Below are 21,121 nucleotides of genomic sequence, written 5' to 3' on the forward strand. Positions count from 1 at the left end.
TCGTGGTCCCTGGTCCTGGTCGTTGGTGTTGTTGAGAGAGTTGGAGGCAAATAGGGACCCCTCTTCTTGCCTCTTCTTGCCTCAGATGTCTCTCCTTTCTGAGGCTCTTCCCGGGTGGGGGCAGATGGAGCTCCTCGTCAAGGTTTTTACTTGAGAAGGAGCTTACTTACTTAAAATTTTATAAGGTGTAAACAAGCTAGGATGATATATTCACACCTGACTGTTGTATGATTGTTGTAATGCTACAGTCACACTTTAGCACGACTGGGATTATTGTGATGGTGTGCAATGACTTTCCGATCTTGTCTTTGAAATCATTGCTTTGACCACTTGCAGTCAGTCGCTGTCCTCAGAGTGACTTTGGTGCATCAAGTCAGTTTACTCTCAGTCTGCATCAGTTTGTGACTGATTGCTGTCAAGTTGGCAAATACATGCATACAATCTGTGATAAATGGGAGAAAATTGCAGTTCTATTGCCGTCTGCATACACAGAAAGGCACATTCACTTCTTCTATTCAGAGTCCAACCAGATCCTTGTAAATAGAAATATAATTTCATCCACAAACAGTGACGTAGTTGCTCATAGACAGCAATTTAACTGCAAAATGACAACCTATTTTTTATACAGGGCCATAACTAGAATACAACCAGTTGGCAAGCAGCTGAGTTAAATCCCTTATTGCAAAAAGATCCAATGCAGATGACTTGTGCTCATCAGCTGATGATGAATGTGTTGGCAATCTCTCTGCATTTATATAACAATTATTTGTAAACCTCAACCAGTCTGTTTGAGAGTGATTGCATTCAATCTGAGTCAGTCATTGATTGGAGACAGGTTGCTTCCCATCAGGTGACTTGTGCAATCGCCTTGTGGACAAATGCAGTCCTCCACAGGTTGAGCATGTTGCAACACTGAGCCTCTGGTTGCAGCAGCTACTTGCTATTGGTCATCAAAAGCAAAAAAAGAAAAGAAAGAGCCCAATGACCCAAAACACTGACTTTTCCTTGTTGCTGTTTTTAATCTATTGTGTCTGAGCTACCTGTCAGTGGTTGGTTTCCATAAGCTACTTCGTCCTAAACCTAATGAACTGTATGTATTTAACAAAAAGTTTAGGATAAAGTGATATACTCAAACTATCCAGCTCAGATAGACTACTCATTACAAATAAAGCACAACCGAACGGAAGGCAATTCATTGTGATTAAAGATTAATGGCTCAGCCCGGCACCGAGCAGCAGGTGAAAGTACAGGGCGTGAAGAGTTAAAATCCCATGAGAGCACTGTGGAGAACAGGTCGAAAATGTTTGAGGAGAGAGCAAATGAGATCTCGCAGAGAACTGAAGAGGAGTTTAGAAGTCACAGCGTTGAGTGACACGGCCATTAACTCAGATTGAGATGTTAAACACAGTGGTACTGTTCAGCTTACTGTAATGGAAAAGCCACAAATAGCCTGCTCAAGAAGAGGTCTGTGGAGGACAGTTAACTGGTTTACAGATGATTTCCTGACAAACTGTAGTAAATAATCTAACCTCTAAACAAAGCAGAGTTCATCAATAAAATCAGAAGCAATCAGATAAGATAATGGGGACATAAAGGGCTTGTTTGTCATTTGGGGAAACACTTATCTTCTTTCTGGCCAGAATCTATAGCAAACCCATGTCTGGGTGCAAAGAATAAGGCGCTGGAGCCAGAAACGTGATTAAGCTGGCACAGGAAACAGACCAGGAGCAACTAAGGGAAAACAGCTAGCTCTGCTAAAAAAAAATGTAAGGCTCTCAAAGTAACTAATAAACACGAGGCATACTGCTTGTTTGATCTAGGCAAAATTGGGAATATGAAAAAGTCATTTGCGGGTTTTATTAGTTCTGTGACAAACAAGTGTTTAGCCTTTATGCTATAACCTGCTAATTACCTGCTAGCTAGCTTCACATAGCCCTTTCTGGCTTTTTAATTAATTCAGCAGTATAAACATGTTAGAATTATATGTGCACAAAAAAATTCCTGGAGACAGATTGACTCCATGTTACATATTAACCAGATTGGGATTAGACAGATAATGATGAGAAACCTGAGGGTGGAATTTCGATAACTGGTTTTTAGAGTGAGAAGGTATTGTTGCCATGTTTTTGTACTGTGTTCGCAGATGTGATGGAAACCCCAAGAAGTGCAGTCTGAATGTTGCCCATTCACCAAAAGTCATTTGTAGGAGGTCTTTCAGGTCTTCCACATCGCCGAAGACCAGCGCTGACCCATTGAGGTCATTGCTTTTCACAATGTCGATGTACTTACTGGGGTATCGCATCCTCTCCAGCTAGGAAAAAAAAGAAAATGTGAAACTGAGCAATATTATCCTTCCTGAAATAATTTAATTGATTTATAACACCACACTGCTTGTTTTCAGCAAAAGCCCTTCAGCGTAATTAGCCTACGTTTTAGCATTTCCCTCTATATAGCAATGTTAAATGTTTACAGTCAACCTAAGCAGGAAGGATAGTAAATGGTGCATGCAATTAAATACTCATTACAGTTGGTAATTTTATCATACCAGTGTCATTGCTGTTCATTCTCTCTACATCATATCTGTGCCTTATAAAGTTCTTTCTAATGAAAATACTGCGTGCTGCAGTCAGGATTTTCAGTGTATTTATCACAAAGTGGTAAAAGCAAGCCTTCATTAGAAATGCTTCTGCAAAATGTTTATTTACTGTGCTTTTTTTTTTATACAGCATCTGAGTAATGGTACAATAAAGTGAGCTATTAGGGGAAGAGCTGCAGGCAGGCAACACAACTCTAATCTTTCAGGTAAAACTCCTTTTACCCTAGCCCAGTGTCGCACCATGTGAAAAACTGAGGTTATATATGACTTGATTAAAAAAGAAAAGAAAAGGGGTATTTATTGACTGATTCTTCATTATTATCAAACCACAAGTTTGACTGGACTATATAGGAACCAGAACACCGTCCCAGTCCCAGACCATCTAATACTGCCATTTTGGGGAAGTTGCTGGCATCTCATGGATTTGCACAAGATGTCCTTTGGCATGGAAAGATGGGTCTGTCACTCTAAACCCATCACAGATGGATGCTAGGATGCAGATAATCTAATAGAATGACTTCATGTGATGCCCTGAGATGATAAAGCATTGAACCAGTTGTCTGAACAGGTGTGTTTTCTTATGTATTACTGAAAATCAGCTGCTCAAGATGTCACGAGAGGTCAGCCAAGACTGAAATCTTACAGAACATAGCTTTTAAGGAATTTCTTACCTCTTTACATACATCCTCGGTGTTCATATTAATGATCTTTGTGATTGGCAGTGGAGCTAGGTTCCTCATCCAACCAGAATCTTTCAGCCTGGATGTCCCTCTGATGTGAGCCAGCTCATTCTTAATTGAATGATCTAGGTTCACTGTTGCTGCTTCAAATGTCTTCAAGTCTTTTACCTTGAACTGGAAATCTACTTTGAGAAGATTTTCGAACAGCTCAGCATCTCCATCCTGCTCCAGGAAGTCCTCAATCTGTCCACTCATTACATACAGCTCTGCTTGGGACACACTGAAGACTTGCCATAAGGTCTTTGAATCATAATCGCTGGGCCCAGCCTCACCATCAATATCTGCCCTTTGTTGAGCATCTTCCACACACTGGAGGATCCAGCTGAGTCGGCAGGGCCAGTGATTGGCTAGGATCACCCATGCTGCAATGTATTCTGGTTGAGGAAGCTCTAGGTTTAAGGCTTTCATGATTATCACAGTTACTCGAATAGAGTTGATCACTCTTCTCATTGACATGACATCATCTAGCATGTACTTGCTTAGATTCCTGTCATTGCTGCTTAGGATGCTTCTGATTAAGTTATCTAGTTCATCTTTTATATCCAGCATTGCTGCTTTTGTATTGATCAGAGGGTACATCTCCTTTGCTTCAGATGTAACCTTCTCTAGAGACGAATTGGAGGAATCGTAGGAATAAGGAATTCCTCTGTGTTTGACTTCAACCGTGGGAGAATACTCTTGAATTTTTGACTTGCTACTAAGTCTGTAAAGTAAACTGCGCTTTGAATCATTGGACAGTGGTGGGACTGTGAAGGGCAGAGTCACTATGCTGTTCAGCAATGCATATGCTTTGTCCTCTTTGCTCAAGCATCCATCTGCAAAGTTCACTTTCTCTACAAGGACTTCCGGATTTACAGCAAGAATGGAAATAAATGGGCTCTCTTCATCTGAAAGCAAAATGTTCATAGCATCCAGGACTGCAACAATTTTCTTAGGAGAGCAGCGGTCCAGATTAGTGATATTCAGCACGATTCGGATCCTTCTCCTCTCGAACACTTCCATAAACTGGATGAAGCGGGACAAACACCACATTTCCATCCTGACTTCGTTCATGAAGCCCAACTGACCACTGAGCCGCTCATTGTCCATCCCTCTCTTAATGTTCAGTGTCTGGCTGAAGATGAAGTTCTTCCCCATCAGAATGATAAACTTCAGTATGCTCACTGCAGGGACCCCTAATGTGGCAATGGCCAGGCCTTCCAGCACACCCACCTGGCCATTGCTGTCATCCACCTCCTCATCTGGTTTCAGTCCAAATTTGGGAAAGCCAACCGTTAACAGGATAATCAGGATGATAAGTGGTACCACCAGAAGGGAAAGGAGAAAAAGCCACAGTGGGCAACAGCAAATCTTCTTGGAACTCCAGTGGTTAGGACCATCCTCCACAATCTGAGTTTTTTTTAAAACAAAAACAAAGCAAAATAGAGAAAAACATACATATATACATACATTATTATCATGCTTTTAAACATGGATTCAGAGTTGCCAAATGAGGTTCATGTTCTTACATTTTCTGTACCATGAGGTCTTATTTCTCATTTTGGTTCTGGGTAATATCTCCAGAACTACTGGCTAGATTGATGGAATTTGGTAAAGATATTTAAATGCCTCTATGGATCAGGTCAAAAAATTTTTGTGATTACTTTCATGAGAATCGACAGTTTACAGAACTAGTTACCTGGTCTCAAAAACCAACACACCTTCTGGTTAACATTTTTTCTTGGGAATTCTTTCTACCAGTGTTAAAAACATACAGCATAGAAATGGTTTACAGTTAACAGACTTAACTAAGATATGACTATGTTGAACATGATCTTTATAACATCAGAATAAAAAAGATTGTTGTTATAAACCTCTAGAATTATTGTCAAGCGGATTTTATTGGCACGTTTGTCATTATCGAGATTTATAATGGTTGAAAAAGCAAAATTAAAAAAAGTAAAAAGGATGCGCAAAGCACCCTCCACTAATGTTGTGAGTGTTGACATTGCATAGTTTGCCCAGTAGAGGGCACTCTGGAACTTGACAACACATTTTGGAATGCCACAGATACACTAAGCCAGTGTTTCCCAACCTTTTGGAGCCACGCCACATATTTCACATTAGAAAAATCACACGGCACGAATTGGCTTGGTTTTCCTGCCGTATACCATTTTTGCTTTCTACTGACCACCACTCATGCTAGGGCCTTAATTTGGGTCAGAATTTTCTCCTGGACCCAGGTCAAATTGTCTATTTTCTCTTTTCAAATACTTATCTATTGCTATTGCACACTGCATTGTCTCACTCACAGCATGACTATTATGTAATTTCATCTTCGTCTTCTTCTGTTTTACTGGCAGTTGACAACCCATTTAATTAGAGCAGGAAGTTGTACTGCCCTCTAGTAGAAGAGAATGTAATTGCTCTGCCCGTTACTCACGGAGTACACTTAGAGTACTAATCAGGTGGAACCAGATAAAGGCACACCTGATCATTTGTTGTGGCACATACAGTGGTTGGGAAGCATTGTACTAAGCAGATAGTATGAGCAGAGTCGGGTGGAGTGTATGTAAAAAAATAGCTACACATTATGTTATTATATTAGCGAAATCTATATTTTGTGTTTCTGAATGAAAAAAAATATTGGCCAATATATAGGAATATCAAATTTTTAAATCACCAAATATTGGTATCTGTATCGGATCAAATTGTCAGTAGGACCATGTTAGCAGGTTGATGTTAGCATTTTGCAAATAATCTGCCGCTCTCAACAATTAGGCAAAAATGTAGCTCTATTGAGACAAACCTTGTTCTTGACTTCCTCTTCTTCATCATGTTGAGCTACACGGTAGAGTAAAAGTTGTAATTTTCCAAAGTTCATTTGCATGGCCTCAATCAGCCGTATAGCTATACCGGCCCAAAGCAGGTCACTACCGGCAAAATGCCAAGCACTGAAATGCACATAAATGAATCTGACGTTTCGTTCCTGCTGGTTCTCCTTTGTCCAGATTGGCCTGTAGAAGAGCAGTCGTCCAATAAGTGCAAAAAAGCCGGTAAATGAAGGCTTAACCGAACGAGGCCTGGATCCTTTTGCATATTCCTGCTCAATCCTTGAAGCCTCTGAATTCATGTATACTGAAAATACACAAAACAAATAGAATACTGACACAGGTATCTGATGGTTGAGTTACATTTAAGAATAATATTAATAAAGGCAGAAATATGGTTATTTGGCACAGAGTTGTGGTCACAGAGTTGAATGTCATGGTAATTTAAGGCTTTTGATAGTTTCTCTGAACTGTTATTTTTCCAGGGTGGAACAAGCACAGCATTCATCTTTAATGATTTTAAAAACAAAAACTGGGTGCACAAGTTTGAATTTATTTAAGATTTTCTCTGATCCACACAAGTATGAATACAGGCTCTGTATATATACAGTCACTTAAATCTTTTAATAAGTGGTGCTCAAGGTTCAGCATTGTTTTAATTTGACAAGGACAAGTCCTATTAGGTTCACACTTGGCTGCAAACCATTCCAGAGCGATCTGGAGGCCATCACCTGATGAAGCCAACAGAACCACATCATCTGCAAAAAGCAGAGAGGAAATTCTGAGACCACCCAAGTGAAAGCCTCCCACCACTTGGCTATGCCTAAAAATTCTGTCCATAAAAATTACGAACAGAATCTGTGACAAAGGGCAGCCCTGGCAGAATCCACCACCCGCTGGGAACGAGTCCGACTTATTGCTGGCTATGCGGACCAAGCTCTTGCAATGGTTGTATATAGATCAAATGGCCTGTAGCAATGGGCCAGACACCCCATACTCCGGAAGCACCTCTCACAGGACACTCCGAGGGACAGTGTCGAATGCCTACTCCACAAAACACATGTCTACTGGTCTACTGGTTATTACAAGAAAATATAATATACACAATAATCCATCATCTACAGAGTTAATGAATAACACTGTATATCATCTGTCTGCAACATTTTGAAGCTTCATTATTCTACGAGTATTTTATGTTAGTATCAAATCCTTAAAACACCTAAGTTTTAAAAAATGCTACTCTAATAAACCTGCTTCATTAAGTCTGCTCGTGTTATTTGTTTACATGTTGAAATGCCTGCATATACAAACTATACTCAACAGGATTATGTCCTCATTTGTGGAATGTTTGATGTCATGTCATCTCTTTTACAACAACAGCTTAAGTGTGGTAAAAAAGCTCAGTCAGTCTGTAAAGTGAGAAAAAGATTGCCTATAGTCAGTTCATATATGAGGAAGCAAGAGCTCTATTTTTTGACTCATTACAAAAACAAAACATCACGTTTAGCAAATGTTATATTGTTATACACCACAGCGTTATTGCGAAAGCTGCAGTTTTTATAGTCACCATGCTATAGTTCTACACACTGCAATCATGTTCACAGCCATCTGTTGGCACTGCGATAAAGAAACAGATTCAAAACTGTATTTACATGCAAAACACGGAATTTAGTCATGTTTGTCTTCAAAATAAGCATCCTGTCGTTAGAGCCTGATAGGCTGGGCCAGACAAACCTACCTTGCATTTGTTTGAGGATCATGTTGATTCGATTCTCACATGAAGCGTAGAGTCCCACAGTTAAAGGTGATGAGACTTTTGTAAGTGTCTTGGACAGTGCGTATGCATATATGTCATCTAAAAAATTAAAAAGAAATAGCATCATGGTTTTCTTATTTTACATCCTCATGCATTTTAAACGTAAAGTCTTATTCAGAGAGTCCCCACAATTCCTACCAAGTAATCCAAAGCTGCTAAACTGTTTGACATACTGCAGAACATCAGTGCGAAGTCAAACTGAAACCGGGGAAACAAGTTCTCCAGTCGGAAGTGAATTTCAGAAAATGGGAAGGAAAAATTGAGCAGCAGTGGACAGGCTGCTATCAACCACTGTAATTTTTAATATGACAAATCTAGGAACAAACCAACCATTTCAAGTTAATTTGACTGGATGAAGGCATGCACATAAAGTAACTGTACCTTTCTCTAATAGAAAATATATTTAATTACTAACTTAGTAAAACACAAGAATGGATTGTTGGTCAAGAAAAGATGCCAAGATAAGCTACGGATAGGAAAAGGGACTACTTAGGAGTCTGTGGTCTAGGTGAAAACAATAATGATGACATTATTAGCCAGTAAAACTGTGAGCTCCCAATGCAATGTAATTAAATTAATAATAAACTATTTGCAATTACAATGGAGAGAATTACCTATAAGGCAAAGTGCAGAAACACTGAAACAGTTGTTCATATCAAACAAATTCAATGCCATGTATGCACATTAAACCAAACACAAATACAAAACAACACCATCGACAACAACAAAAATAAATGGAAAAAATAAATTAAATATCCCATAAAAAAAAAAAAAAGCCCAGAGGGCCTTTATATGAGCTGGGCAGAGGGAAAGAACTGAGGATGGAGGCACTTAGCCCGTGGTAAATCACTGCATTAATAAAAATGCACGAAGAGGATGTCTCATTTGTAAAGTGAAACTGAAAATGAACCCCTGCTGAGGGGGTGGAGCTTCAAATATGTTATTATTAAAGAATAAATCACCTTCTGTTGTGTTCTTCATGATGATTGTTTGGTGAGACCAGCTTTCACAGACTATTCGTTCAGCCTGTGAAGAAAAGAAACAGCAGAGATCTCAGTGCAGCGGGGTTTCTTTCTGCTGCCCCATGAACAATGTGGCCCTTATCCACTGTGGCATCTTTTTGGAGAGATGTATGGTCAGGTCCTTAAATATATTGGAAAACAGCTCATGTTTTGTCATTGCGCCTCAATACAAGTGAACAAAATGCGATGTAAAGTGTGAAAATTCAGCTTCAAGAAATTTGGGAGAAAAAAAATTAGAAACAAAACAAACAGAAAAACAATTAACCAATCAAAAACTGCATGACAACGAAATGCCCCAAAATAGACCCCTGCCCATCCTTCACTATGAGCACGGGCGTGTCCTCCTTCTTTTTTTAAGATGTTATTTTTGGGACTTTAAGCCCTTATTGGATAGAGACAGTGTAGATAGAAGCGGAGAGAGAGTGAAAGACGTACAGCAAAGGTCTGCAGGTTGGAGTCAAACCCTGGCCTACTGCTTTGCGGCCATACAGCATATGGTCGCCTGCTCACCCACTGAGCCAAACCGGCGCCATGGGCACGTCCTTCTTTCAGGTTAAAAATTAGCCAGTGTTTACTTTACAAAGGCTGGAAACAGAGCCAAGAAAAAGTGCACTAGTCTAGTTCCCTCTCAGACCACTTGAATTACACCATGTGTTTGAGTCATCTCCAAATGCAGTAAAATGGCGTTGCCTACTGAGCTCATTAAAATGGCTGCAGTTTAAAAAAAAATTCTGATGGCTGTCGGGATTCCCCCTCAGCGTCCTATTACATGGATGTACGATATCAATTTAAAAATCCAAGGTGACATCATCCTCGATTTTGTTTGCAAGATTTTCAGAACACTTGACGTCTGATTTATACTATAGATGCACCTATGGTATCAATTTCAAAATCCTACGTTGCCTCCTTCTCAAGTTATCATATTCACAAACTTGGGTATCCATGCCGCCCTCCACCTGCCCGCCCGTCCAGTTCCATGGCAGGACGACATCAATACCCCATCAGTTTTTTACAGCTGAGGGGTAAAAAAAAGTTAATTTTCTGGAATTAAAGCAGGAAGTGTGCGCTTGAATCACATCGTCATTGCTTCACTTCAGATCCTCTTCAGATCTTCAAAAGTATTTATTTGCTATGACTGCACAGATTAGTTATAAATCATTATTAAGACACTGATAGAAAATCCTTGCGTTGCTTTTCTCTTTGATAATTTATGAGAAGGACTTGAAGTTGAAACGGTCTCCGTCCTCCACGTCTTTCCTCGAGGGTTCTTGTTGAAGAACATCTGCAACACTATTCACTAAAAGTTTCTGAAAATTGACCCCGCCCAACCATAAATATAAACTAATAAAAATAAACTCACAGTTCCCTTTGATACCACATAATCTTATATTTACTACATATAATCTTATAAGATGCACCTGCACTTCCTGGCCAGTTTGGTTCAACTGCTCTCAATGCAAATATCAGTCACACAATTCAATTTAATTCAATGAAAGGATCTGAGCTGCAATACAGCAATTCAGTGAATCTTTTCTTCTTTTCTAAGTGTTGGTCGAAAGGCATTTAAAGGATAATGACACTAATGTAACGCACTTACACGAGACCTCAGGCCATTGTCTTTTAGTCCACAGGAATGTCAGCAGCTTACCTGAGTCATTATTTAGCATTGCTATTATGTTGTTGCTTTCCCTGCCAACAACATATTTTCAGCTTGTGCTCTTGTCTGCACACGTCTAACAGAATCAGATCGACTGTGGAAAACAGAATGGCAGTACTGACTTTGTTTTGCGTTGAAGTAATGTTTAACTTTCATTGTACGATCAGAGTATGTAAACTGCAGCCCTAAAACTTCTAAAATTATGTCTGAAGCTTCCATAAAAGAATGAATGGTATATTATTCTTGGCTACAAGTGTGGTACTAAACAAACAAGCTTACCTGTTCTTTGTTTTAAGTGGTCTGGAGTAAAACAGAATAAGACTGCCAGCAACAGCTTAGTTGTGGTGAACTGTATGTCACTAAGACCTCTGTGCTGTAAAACTTTACAACCCTAATAAGATTAGAAAAAAAGAACCTGGTAATGAGAGGCCGTCTCTGTAGGCTAGGCAGTTTCCAGGAAATGAGGTCACAAGCAAGATGAAATTATTTCTGAGAAATTAAGGTGTGCATTTCTTCCATTCTTCTTTACTTTGCACCTAACTCATGCTCCCAATCTCCTATCTATTCACAGAATGTGAGTGAAGTGGGTAGTTCCTGAAAGCATTACAAGGTAGAAAATATCCCTATTTTTGCAATTGCTCCTGGCATTAACTGTCCAACTTTTTCGTCTCGTGGAAAAAAATGGAAAAAATGAGTGATTTTATGCTGGAGCCTTGGGTGTGCATGATTCATGAGCTGAATTCCTGGTATAGAGTCCCTCAGGTTGAGAATGACTGGATTGCTCTGCCCAGCCTGAACTGACATGCAAAGCAGTTGCGATGCCAAAACAGCAACACCAAAGCTTTTTGCCTGGAGTAGGATTTGTTGTGACATAACTGGTTAGTCAAGCTTTGAAAAACAAGCTAGAAGCTTAATTTCCCTTGGCATATTTCTTTATTTTATTTTAATTTTTTGCATTGGCCTCTTCATACCATCTGGTGTCGCAGTATACCTTGTGCTACAAGTCCTTCAACAAACTACAGCAAAAGAACTGGGCAGAAAGTCATGTCAAGGTGGCTGCTTTCAGAATTCATTTCTGATATTGCATTTAAAGCATATAAAAAGACAGAAGATTGGAATGAAAAGATTTATCTTTAAGTCTCTCTTTATCTTCAGTAACATACAAATGGCTATAGAAGTTTGCAAGTCTATAGGCCTGTTATTCATTGGAGCGGAGAAGGATATCAGAAAAGTCAATTTTACCTTCTGTTGCTCATTATATGAAGATTAATGGGCACTTGGGCAATGGACAGACTTTATATATATATATATATATATAATGAGTTTTGAAATAGATAAATAAATAAAATATAAAAAGGAAAACACACACACACACACACAAATTACCACCTGTGGAGTTGTTTTGAAGGCGAGATCAAAACCTCTTTTTGTATCAGCAATAAACATGTTTATTTCTGCTATAAAGAGTGTATGTGAACTGACTCACATTGGGAGCCAATCCCAAGTGGTTATTAGAAGAATTGCAGTTTTTTTTGCACTTAAGCTTTGGGCTTTATTTTTCATCTCCACAGGCTGCTGCCAGGGTTGGAAAAAGTCATCTTTGCAGAAGCTCTTTAAAGAGCGATACCCATTAGGATCTCAGCGGGCTCCAACACACTCTCATTCCAAAACTGTGAACTCCTCTCCCAGCCATCGTAGGGTGAGAGTTGGGGTATATACCCCCAGAAAGGTCAAGATCACAGATAGAAAGACAGCTACACACTCTCGCAGCCTACACCTACAGTGGGGCAAAAAAGTATTTAGTCAGCCACCGATTGTGCAAGTTCCCCCACTTAAAATGATGACAGAGGTCAGTAATTTGCACCAGAGGTACACTTCAACTGTGAGAGACAGAATGTGAAAAAAAAATCCATGAATCCACATGGTAGGATTTGTAAAGAATTTATTCGTAAATCAGGGTGGAAAATAAGTATTTGGTCACCTCAAACAAGGAAAATCTCTGGCTCTCACAGACCTGTAACGTCTTCTGTAAGAAGCTTTTCTGTCCCCCACTCGTTACCTGTATGAATGGCACCTGTTTGAACTCATCATCTGTATAAAAGACACCTGTCCACAGCCTCAAACAGTCAGACTCCAAACTCCGCCATGGCCAAGACCAAAGAGCTTTCGAAGGACACCAGGAAAAGTATTGTAGACCTGCACCAGACTGGGAAGAGTGAATCTACAATAGGCAAGCAGCTTGGTGTAAATTAGTGATGGGCAGATGAAGCCCCATGAAGCACTGAAGCTTTTCATCCAATTGGTTCACCCCAACGCGAAGCTTCATGAAGCTTCATTTGCTCTAGCAGGACACCTACTGGACGTAAAAATAATAGCTGGCATGAATTTGAAGAGTGTGGCATTTTGCACACAGCCTGTAAATGTCAACAACAAAAGGAGTGTGTAAAACATGTATATTGTAGTGATGGCAGTATACTGTGTATATTTATAGTGGCAGTATGGGAAATGATTATTTGGAAATGCTTGAAATGGAAATGATCATTTACTGTGAGGTGAGGTGTGGTTGGGGTGTGGACAGTAGTTGTGCTTTTGTAACGTTGAGGTATGGACAGCTACACACTGAGGCTTTGAGCCTCAGTCCTGCCTGTTCACATTTTATTCTGTAAAAACTAAATTTTCACTGCTTTTATGACCTTTTTAGTGGGGAGAACATAGCTAGGATTTAATGATTTAACAAATCTTTTGAATCCTTTGTCCTCCACAATGCTAAATGGCTGGGAGTCCTCAATCACCATGCTGACCAGGTCTTCATCTATTTGAGATTGTTCTCCTGAGGAAAGACAATAAAGATAAAGCACAAATATAAATATCACACACGTAACTTATAACAGTTGTATAATATTGTTATATCATTTAGTAACATTACTGCATGCTATATTATCATTGCATTTGATGGCTCACCTGGTCTTGCTCCACAATCGGTGTTCCCCTTATTCTCATGCAAAGCTCTGTAGTGCCTAAGCATGGATGAGGTGTTGTTGTTATATCCCAGCTCCCTGGCACATAGCAAACACTTCACCTTGTACAAAAGTCAAGACAGCTTAACATAAATTGTATTGCACCATCAGTATTATGAAAATACATCTTCTGTAGAAATTTACATACCTTGTTGGGAGGAATAAGATCAAAATGTTCCCACACAGGGGAGGACATCCTCCTCTTCTTAGCTGGCTCCATTCTCTCCTGACTTTCTCTCCTCACTCTCATAAACCTCCAAACTGTCTCCAAACTCTCACTAACCGCAACTCTCCATCAAACACCCACATTTTGAATGAAGTCTGAGGGGTTTATATCGCTGTCATATCTCGCGGCAAAGTTCGAACCACTTCATGAACCAGTCACGTGGTACAGCCGGGCAGCGAGGCTTCGGACGTCATCATTTTCAGCTCCTCCCATAAATGAAGCAAGCTTCGATACGCGCATCGCGGAAACGCCCCCTCCATTACTCGACACAAGCTTCGAAGCCTCGATACAGAACGTCATGTGAAAAAATCAACTGTGGGAGCAATCATCAGAAAATGGAAGACATACAAGACCACTGATAATCTCCCTCGATCTGGGGCTCCACGCAAGATCTCATCCCGTGGGGTCAAAATGATCATGAGAACGGTGAGCAAAGATCCCAGAACCACACGGGGGGACCTGGTGAATGACCTGCAGAGAGCTGGGACCAAAGTAACAAAGGTCACCATCAGTAACACACTACAACGGCAGGGAATCAAATCCCGCAGTGCCAGACGTGTTCCGCTGCTGAAGCCAGTGCATGTCCAGGCCCGTCTGAAGTTTGCCAGAGAGCACATGGATGATACAGCAGAGGATTGGGAGAATGTCATGTGGTCAGATGAAACCAAAGTAGAACTTTTTGGTATAAACTCAACTCGTCGTGTTTGGAGGAAGAAGAATACTGAGTTGCATCCCAAGAACACCATACCTACTGTGAAGCATGGGGGTGGAAACATCATGCTATGGGGCTGTTTTTCTGCCAAGGGGACAGGACGACTGATCCGTGTTAAGGACAGAATGAATGGGGCCATGTATCGTGAGATTTTGAGCCAAAACCTCCTTCCATCAGTGAGAACTTTGAAGATGAAACGAGGCTGGGTCTTCCAACATGACAATGATCCAAAACACACCGCCCGGGCAACAAAGGAGTGGCTCCGTAAGAAGCATTTGAAAGTCCTGGAGTGGCCTAGCCAGTCTCCAGACCTCAACCCCATAGAAAATCTGTGGCGGGAGTTGAAAGTCCGTGTTGCTCGGCGACAGCCCCAAAACATCACTGCTCTCGAGAAGATCTGCATGGAGGAATGGGCCAAAATACCAGCTACTGTGTGTGCAAACCTGGTAAAGACCTATAGTAAACGTTTGACCTCTGTTATTGCCAACAAAGGTTATGTTACAAAGTATTGAGTTGTATTTTTGTTATTGACCAAATACTTATTTTCCACCCTGATTTACGAATAAATTCTTTACAAATCCTACCATGTGGATTCATGGATTTTTTTTTTCACATTCTGTCTCTCACAGTTGAAGTGTACCTCTGGTGCAAATTACTGACCTCTGTCATCATTTTAAGTGGGGGAACTTGCACAATCGGTGGCTGCCTAAATACTTTTTTGCCCCACTGTATGGGCAATTCAGAATCACGAATTAATCTAACATGCAGTTCTTTGAACTGTAAGAGGAAGGCTGTCTCCAAGAGTTTTTAAGTGGAGCAGGGCGGTGTGCACGGAGGAAATTAAAATTTTGAATCCGAAAGAAATACAGTAAAGTAAAGTGGTGACATAAATATTTAGACCCTTTCCTGAAGTAAAAGTCATAATCCTGGTTAAGTAGCCCAACTTCACTAAAGGTAACTACAGCAAAGTACTCCTTAAGCCAAATGGTCTTTTTCTGAAAAAATATATTACTGGATCATAATCTTACTCATTCAGTGTGTACCACATTTTTTAGCATATACTTTCATACTTTAATGACTTATATACAGAATCATAAATTAGTAGAAACTGATCTGCCTGTGTTAGGACACCTGTCAGTCCAAGTGTCTCTAGAGACCAAAACAATGCTGTAAATGCCTTTATTTAAAAGACAGGAAGTGGAGAAAGAGAAAGAAAGAGGGAGAAGACACACAGCAAAGGACATCGGGTCTCAATTGGACCTCAACTGCCCAACCTGTGGGCTAAACCAGCACCCACAAACATGCTTTTTAATGATGCAAAGCTATTTTGGGTTTCCATGGAGACAGAATCCCTTTTGGAGCCAAATGCGGTTTTTGGTACTTCCCTCTGTCGGCTTCACTTTTTAGCCTGAAAGTTGCTACTCTTACCAGGACGGAAGCCAGAAGCTTCTTGCTGTGCGTTGACACTGCTAACCATGATTTCCTGAGCTTCCATCCATCTCCCCTTCAGGGCTGCAGTAGTGCCGCAGCCTATCACGGCTGTCATAGAGCGAGAGGCGGGGCACGCTTTTGAAAGGTCACCAGTTGTACTGCTAACACAGAGAGATAGACAACCATTCACACCTACGGCCAACGTAGATGAACCAACTGACCTAACATGCATGCGTTTGGACTGCGGAGGATCTGAAGCAGGAACTTGTTGCTGTGACAATCGATACACCACCGTACCACCCAGTATAAAACTTACAAAAGTCAGGTCCATAAAAAAATTTATGATGTCATGGTGAATATGTCCACTTTTAAAAAAACAAACAAACAGTAGGGCCATATAACAGCATCACACACATGCATCTATCCAAGTTTGAGGCTATTTGCTGAAATGAGGTTTAATTAGCATATGTCTGATTAAGATTTAAAGTGCTTGGCTCAAGGGTGACTAATTCTGTCTTTACTCCAAGTACCTGATTGTTCAACGACTTTAATTAACTTGATTGTCATAGATCGTTAGGCTGTGTGTCCCTGTATGTATATGTATATATCTGTGTGTGTGTGACAGAGAGACAGTTCTCAGTTATTGCTCGGCTAGAAGTCTTTTGCAAATCAATACTGAATGAACTGGATATTACCTCCCCCGCCACACCCATGGCCTTTCACCACATAAACTTTGCAATTAAGGTTAATGAATTCACCTTCATGATTAATCAAAGATAGGCATCAGACACAGATAAATTATAGCTCAGGACTGCGAAGACTTGGAGTAATTTTCTGCTAAAGTCGAGGGTAAATTAAACTAATATTGTAATGGTTTGGGTTCAGGGGATGACAGTTGTTTTCTGACAGGAGCTTGTTGAAAATTTGCACACTGAAGATCATTTGCATAAGCTGGGATGCATAAACAGGTCGGGTGATGGGAGATTTTTCTTTCAATTTTTTCATTTTCCTTAAACCCTGTTGTGACCGAACATGCCGACAGAGGGTGCTAAAGTATTGTGCAAGAAAGCGGGACAATAATGTTTGATCAGTGGCCCTTCATCTCTCTGCTCTATTTGGTATGTAGGAGCAGACCTGACAGTAAAGAAGGCATTTACTGAGAACAGGGTGCGGTCGAGGGCTTAAAATGTGCTAGAACTTCTCTCTGCTCGGGTGATGATCATTTAATGTAAATCAGGAACTGCAGTGCACAGGACACACACTCTGTCTCTCATAAACACACACACACACACACACACACACACACACACACACACACACACACACACGTGCAGAGTAATATGTGTCTGCCTTTATTCCTTATCCATTCTTCCTAAGGGCAGACAAGCTTCAGTATTGACACACAGCCTGACACCAGCTTGGCCCCAGCCCATCTTGCCCAGCCTAATTGGCCTCAAGACCTCTTGTTGGTGTGATCTATTGATCAGTCTCACTGCAGATGCTGCTAAGTCTCAGGGAGAGGACAGAGAAATAGGCAGATATACTGAAAGTAAGCGCTGCCAAATCTGGGCATGATGTCTTAAGCTTCGCCGTTCCCTCTGCAGAGCTGTGCAGCAAGCAAAGATGATAGGGTCTTCACCCTTAGGTGCAGGGGTCCAGATTCTTGCCACAAGCTGATTCACACACATTGATTGTCCTTTATTTTTTACCAAGTGGATGATGGCACGAACAAATGGAGGTTTCTGAATGCTGTGACCCCCCCACCCCCAAAAGATCTATAGATACTGTCTGCTTTAACAATCCCACCAGAGACAGATGAAAACTCCTCCACACTCGCAAAATCCACTTTTTTTCTTTGAAACCTCTGTGGCAAATATTAGGAGGAGAAGGGGAAAAAAGAGAGGCAGCAATGAGATTGCCACTGAAGAGCCCTTCTGGGGTAGGGGTGAGTGAAATGCCATGCATGCTGATCTTGTATCTATCAGCGCAAACGTCCTATACCTGATTATTTTTGTCTGCACCTTCAGCCTCATTTCTATTCACATTCAGATTCCCGATCACATCATCTCATTCCCATCTATTTCCATTCCCACTTCTCCTGCTCATCGTCTTCCTTCTCAAACAGTGGAGCCATTTCAATGTAAATAGTATCTGTGCTTATCCGCCTCATAATCCGGCTCCGTCATTCTGTGCAGACTTCCTTCAAATCCCGGAAAAACTCATAAGAGAAACATGCATATGTTTATGAGGCCCTTCCACACAATATGTCCTTCACTACCTCATAAAAGGCAATGCATTCTTCTTCATGTGGAGCACAGATTTCCTATTCTCTGCCGTGTGCGCGCGAGCTACATTCCCATATGGTATTACATTTATGATGCATGACAAGGCTCGCAATTCTCTCCCTCGCCTCTGCAGCACAGTACGACTAACCAGAGCTGTCCAAAAGTCACGCCTGTGACAACGGGGATCATTATACATTTTTCTTTCAGTGCTGCTGCCTCTCTGTATTCTTCTCCATGCCTCCATGAAATCTGTCTTTATCCTGCCGAGTGAGAGTATAGCTACCAGGTGCACACTGAGCCCTTCTCTGAGTGGTGGTGCCTGGAATGAGTGTCCAATCTTTGGACCTTTTCACCATCACGCAAACTTACACGCATGTGTGCACACATTCACGCAACCTGCTGATCCTGCCTCCTGTTTTATTGTCAATATCAGTCGGCTCAGGGGTTGTATGGGTTGACGGCTGTTGACAGGGGCTGGATTGTGGAGGTAAGGATGATGGCAGCTCTTGCGGAGATAGAATAGCTGTATCTTGAGACCTCTTGGAGGGTGTTATTAGGCTGTTATGAAATCTGCTCCCTATCAGACCTTCGGTGAAGGCAGGGGGGGAGGGTATAGCCAGATGCAGAGCAAAATACAAGTGTTGAGTCTCTCTCACTTCCTCTTATAGCATCCTCTTATCTACCCCGCGACCTCCTTCTCTCATGCTGCCTTCTCTTTAGTATGGTGCCACCTGTGCCCTTGTTTTTCAGTCAACACAGCCTGCAGTCTCTCTGCACACTTTCCACAAAGGAATTGTTTCATCATAGAAGGAATGGTACTAATCTTGTTTGATATCTCATGAAAATATACATGTACACCTGAAGGCATGCAGCACGCACTGCATCATGATGCCAGGAACCTGCTGTCAAGTCGCACCAAAGCACCTGACGAGTTACTTGAGCACACAGATCATTCCAGGACATCAGCTGAAGAAATGCTGTATAAACATCAGAAAAACGTCAGTCATTAGTGCACATACACAAAAATGCTAATACGGGTACTGTACACAGCATGGCGGGGAACATGCACGTGACACTAAACAGATACAATCGTTTGTGCATCAAATAGGAGTTAAAACAAAGCAATACTGGAAAAAAACATCTCTTTTGGGTGTATCCACAGCACTGAGGAGCAGAGGTGACATTTAGGTAATTACGCTTGCCTGTTTTTGTTGGTTCCTTAAATCACAACAATAGTTTTCATAGTAAAACCTTTTGGCTTCTCTCATTATCGTGCCACTGCTGTTGTTTCCTTGCGGTGCTAATTGTGAGGGAGTCTCATTTACTCTGTACAGAAAATGGCACAAAAAAGTGATGCTAACCCAGTAGTGCATTAAACCTCCATTTCGCTGTGATAAAACATTGGCTCCACGGTGGAGTGGTTAAGATAGCCGGTTTGAGATCTGTTTGAAACTCAGCCTCAGTGGGTTACAAGTCAGCGTACTCTCGGTGTTGGTCCCAGGCTTGGATTCATGTGAGGGTGGCATCTGGTGCAAAATCTGTGTGAATCCATCTGTTGTGACGACGCTTTGGGAAATAAAGGAGCAGACAAATGCATCTGGGGAGGCTGTGGCTCAGGAGGCAGAGCAGGTCGATTGCTATTTGGACGGTTGGTGGTTTTAAATGAAACAACTCAGATGCAGTTGAAGTGCAGACTTTCAGGTTTAATTCAGTGGGTTGGACAAAAAGATTGCATAAAAATGTGAGAAATTAAAGCATTTAAAAAATGCAATCCCTTCATTTCAGGTGTTTAAGAAGAAACTGAACAAATTAAATAACTGAAAAATAAGTGACATCGCCAGATGCTGGGTTTCCACCTTTGCTCTACCAGGCCTTTTCTTGCTGTTTGTTTGTGGACCTTTTTGTCAATAAACATTAGTCTCCCAGTACCGCTGGCAGCCATGCACGCCCAAGCCATCACACTGCCTCCACCATGTTGTGTGCTTTGGATCACGAGCTGTTCCATGCCTTCTCATCATCTTGCTTTCATCTGTCCAAAGAATGTTTTTCCAGAACTGTGCTGGCTTTTTAAAAAAATATTTTATTTAGCACAGTCCACTCTAGCCTTTCTATTCTTGAGGCTTATGAATAGCTTGCACCTTGCAGTGAACCCTCTGTATTTACTTTCATTTAGTCTTCTCTTTATGGTAGACTTGCATATTGATACGCTTACCTCCTGCAGAACGTTGTCCACATGGTTGGCTGCTGTGAACGAGTTTCTCTTCACTCTGGAAATGATTTTGCGATCATCCACCACTGTCCACCAGTCCTTTCAGAATGCACCAAACTGTCGATTTTGTCACTCCTACTATTACAGCAATTTCTCTGATGGGTGTTTTCTGTTTTCGCAGCTTAAGGATGGCTCGTTTCACCTGTATGGAGAGCTCCTTTGACCACATGCTGTCTGTTTACAGCAAAATCTTCCAAATCCAAGCACCACACCTCAGATCAACTCCAGGCCTTTTATCTGCTTAATTACTAATGACATAACAAAAGAATTGCTTACATCTGCCTATGAAATAGCCTTTGAGTCCAATTATTTTTGGTCCTTTTAAAAAGAGGGTGGCACAGTAGGAGCTGAAACTCCTAAACCCTTTATCCAATTTAATTGTGGATACCCTAAATGAAAGCTGAAGCGTCTACACATTATGTCCATGTCCTATTAATAACTATAATGGAATTGTTTCATTAAACAGGTATATATATATAATATATATATATATATAATATATATATATATATATATATATATATAAGATATATATATATA

The 21,121-nt window shown here is 40.9% G+C and overlaps 1 protein-coding gene across 1 annotated transcript; it reads right to left on the reverse strand.

Annotated features, from left to right (window-relative positions):
- Positions 1-6: 6 nt before the first annotated feature.
- Positions 7-11,356, reverse strand: nkpd1 (NTPase, KAP family P-loop domain containing 1). The gene is made up of 6 exons (XM_014336931.2): positions 10,921-11,356; positions 8,925-8,988; positions 7,885-8,001; positions 6,125-6,453; positions 3,268-4,725; positions 7-2,311 (listed from the first exon to the last, which is right to left on the reverse strand). Exons 2-6 carry the CDS (start codon positions 8,941-8,943, stop codon positions 2,024-2,026), a joined length of 2,211 nt encoding a protein of 736 aa, XP_014192417.2. The 5' UTR covers positions 8,944-8,988; positions 10,921-11,356; the 3' UTR covers positions 7-2,023.
- Between the last annotated feature and the right edge of the window lie 9,765 nt (positions 11,357-21,121).

Source organism: Haplochromis burtoni, unplaced genomic scaffold (genome assembly GCF_018398535.1).
Source record: "Haplochromis burtoni strain Fernald_Lab_line unplaced genomic scaffold, NCSU_Asbu1 Contig_161, whole genome shotgun sequence".
Classification (NCBI taxonomy): Eukaryota; Metazoa; Chordata; class Actinopteri; order Cichliformes; family Cichlidae; genus Haplochromis; species Haplochromis burtoni.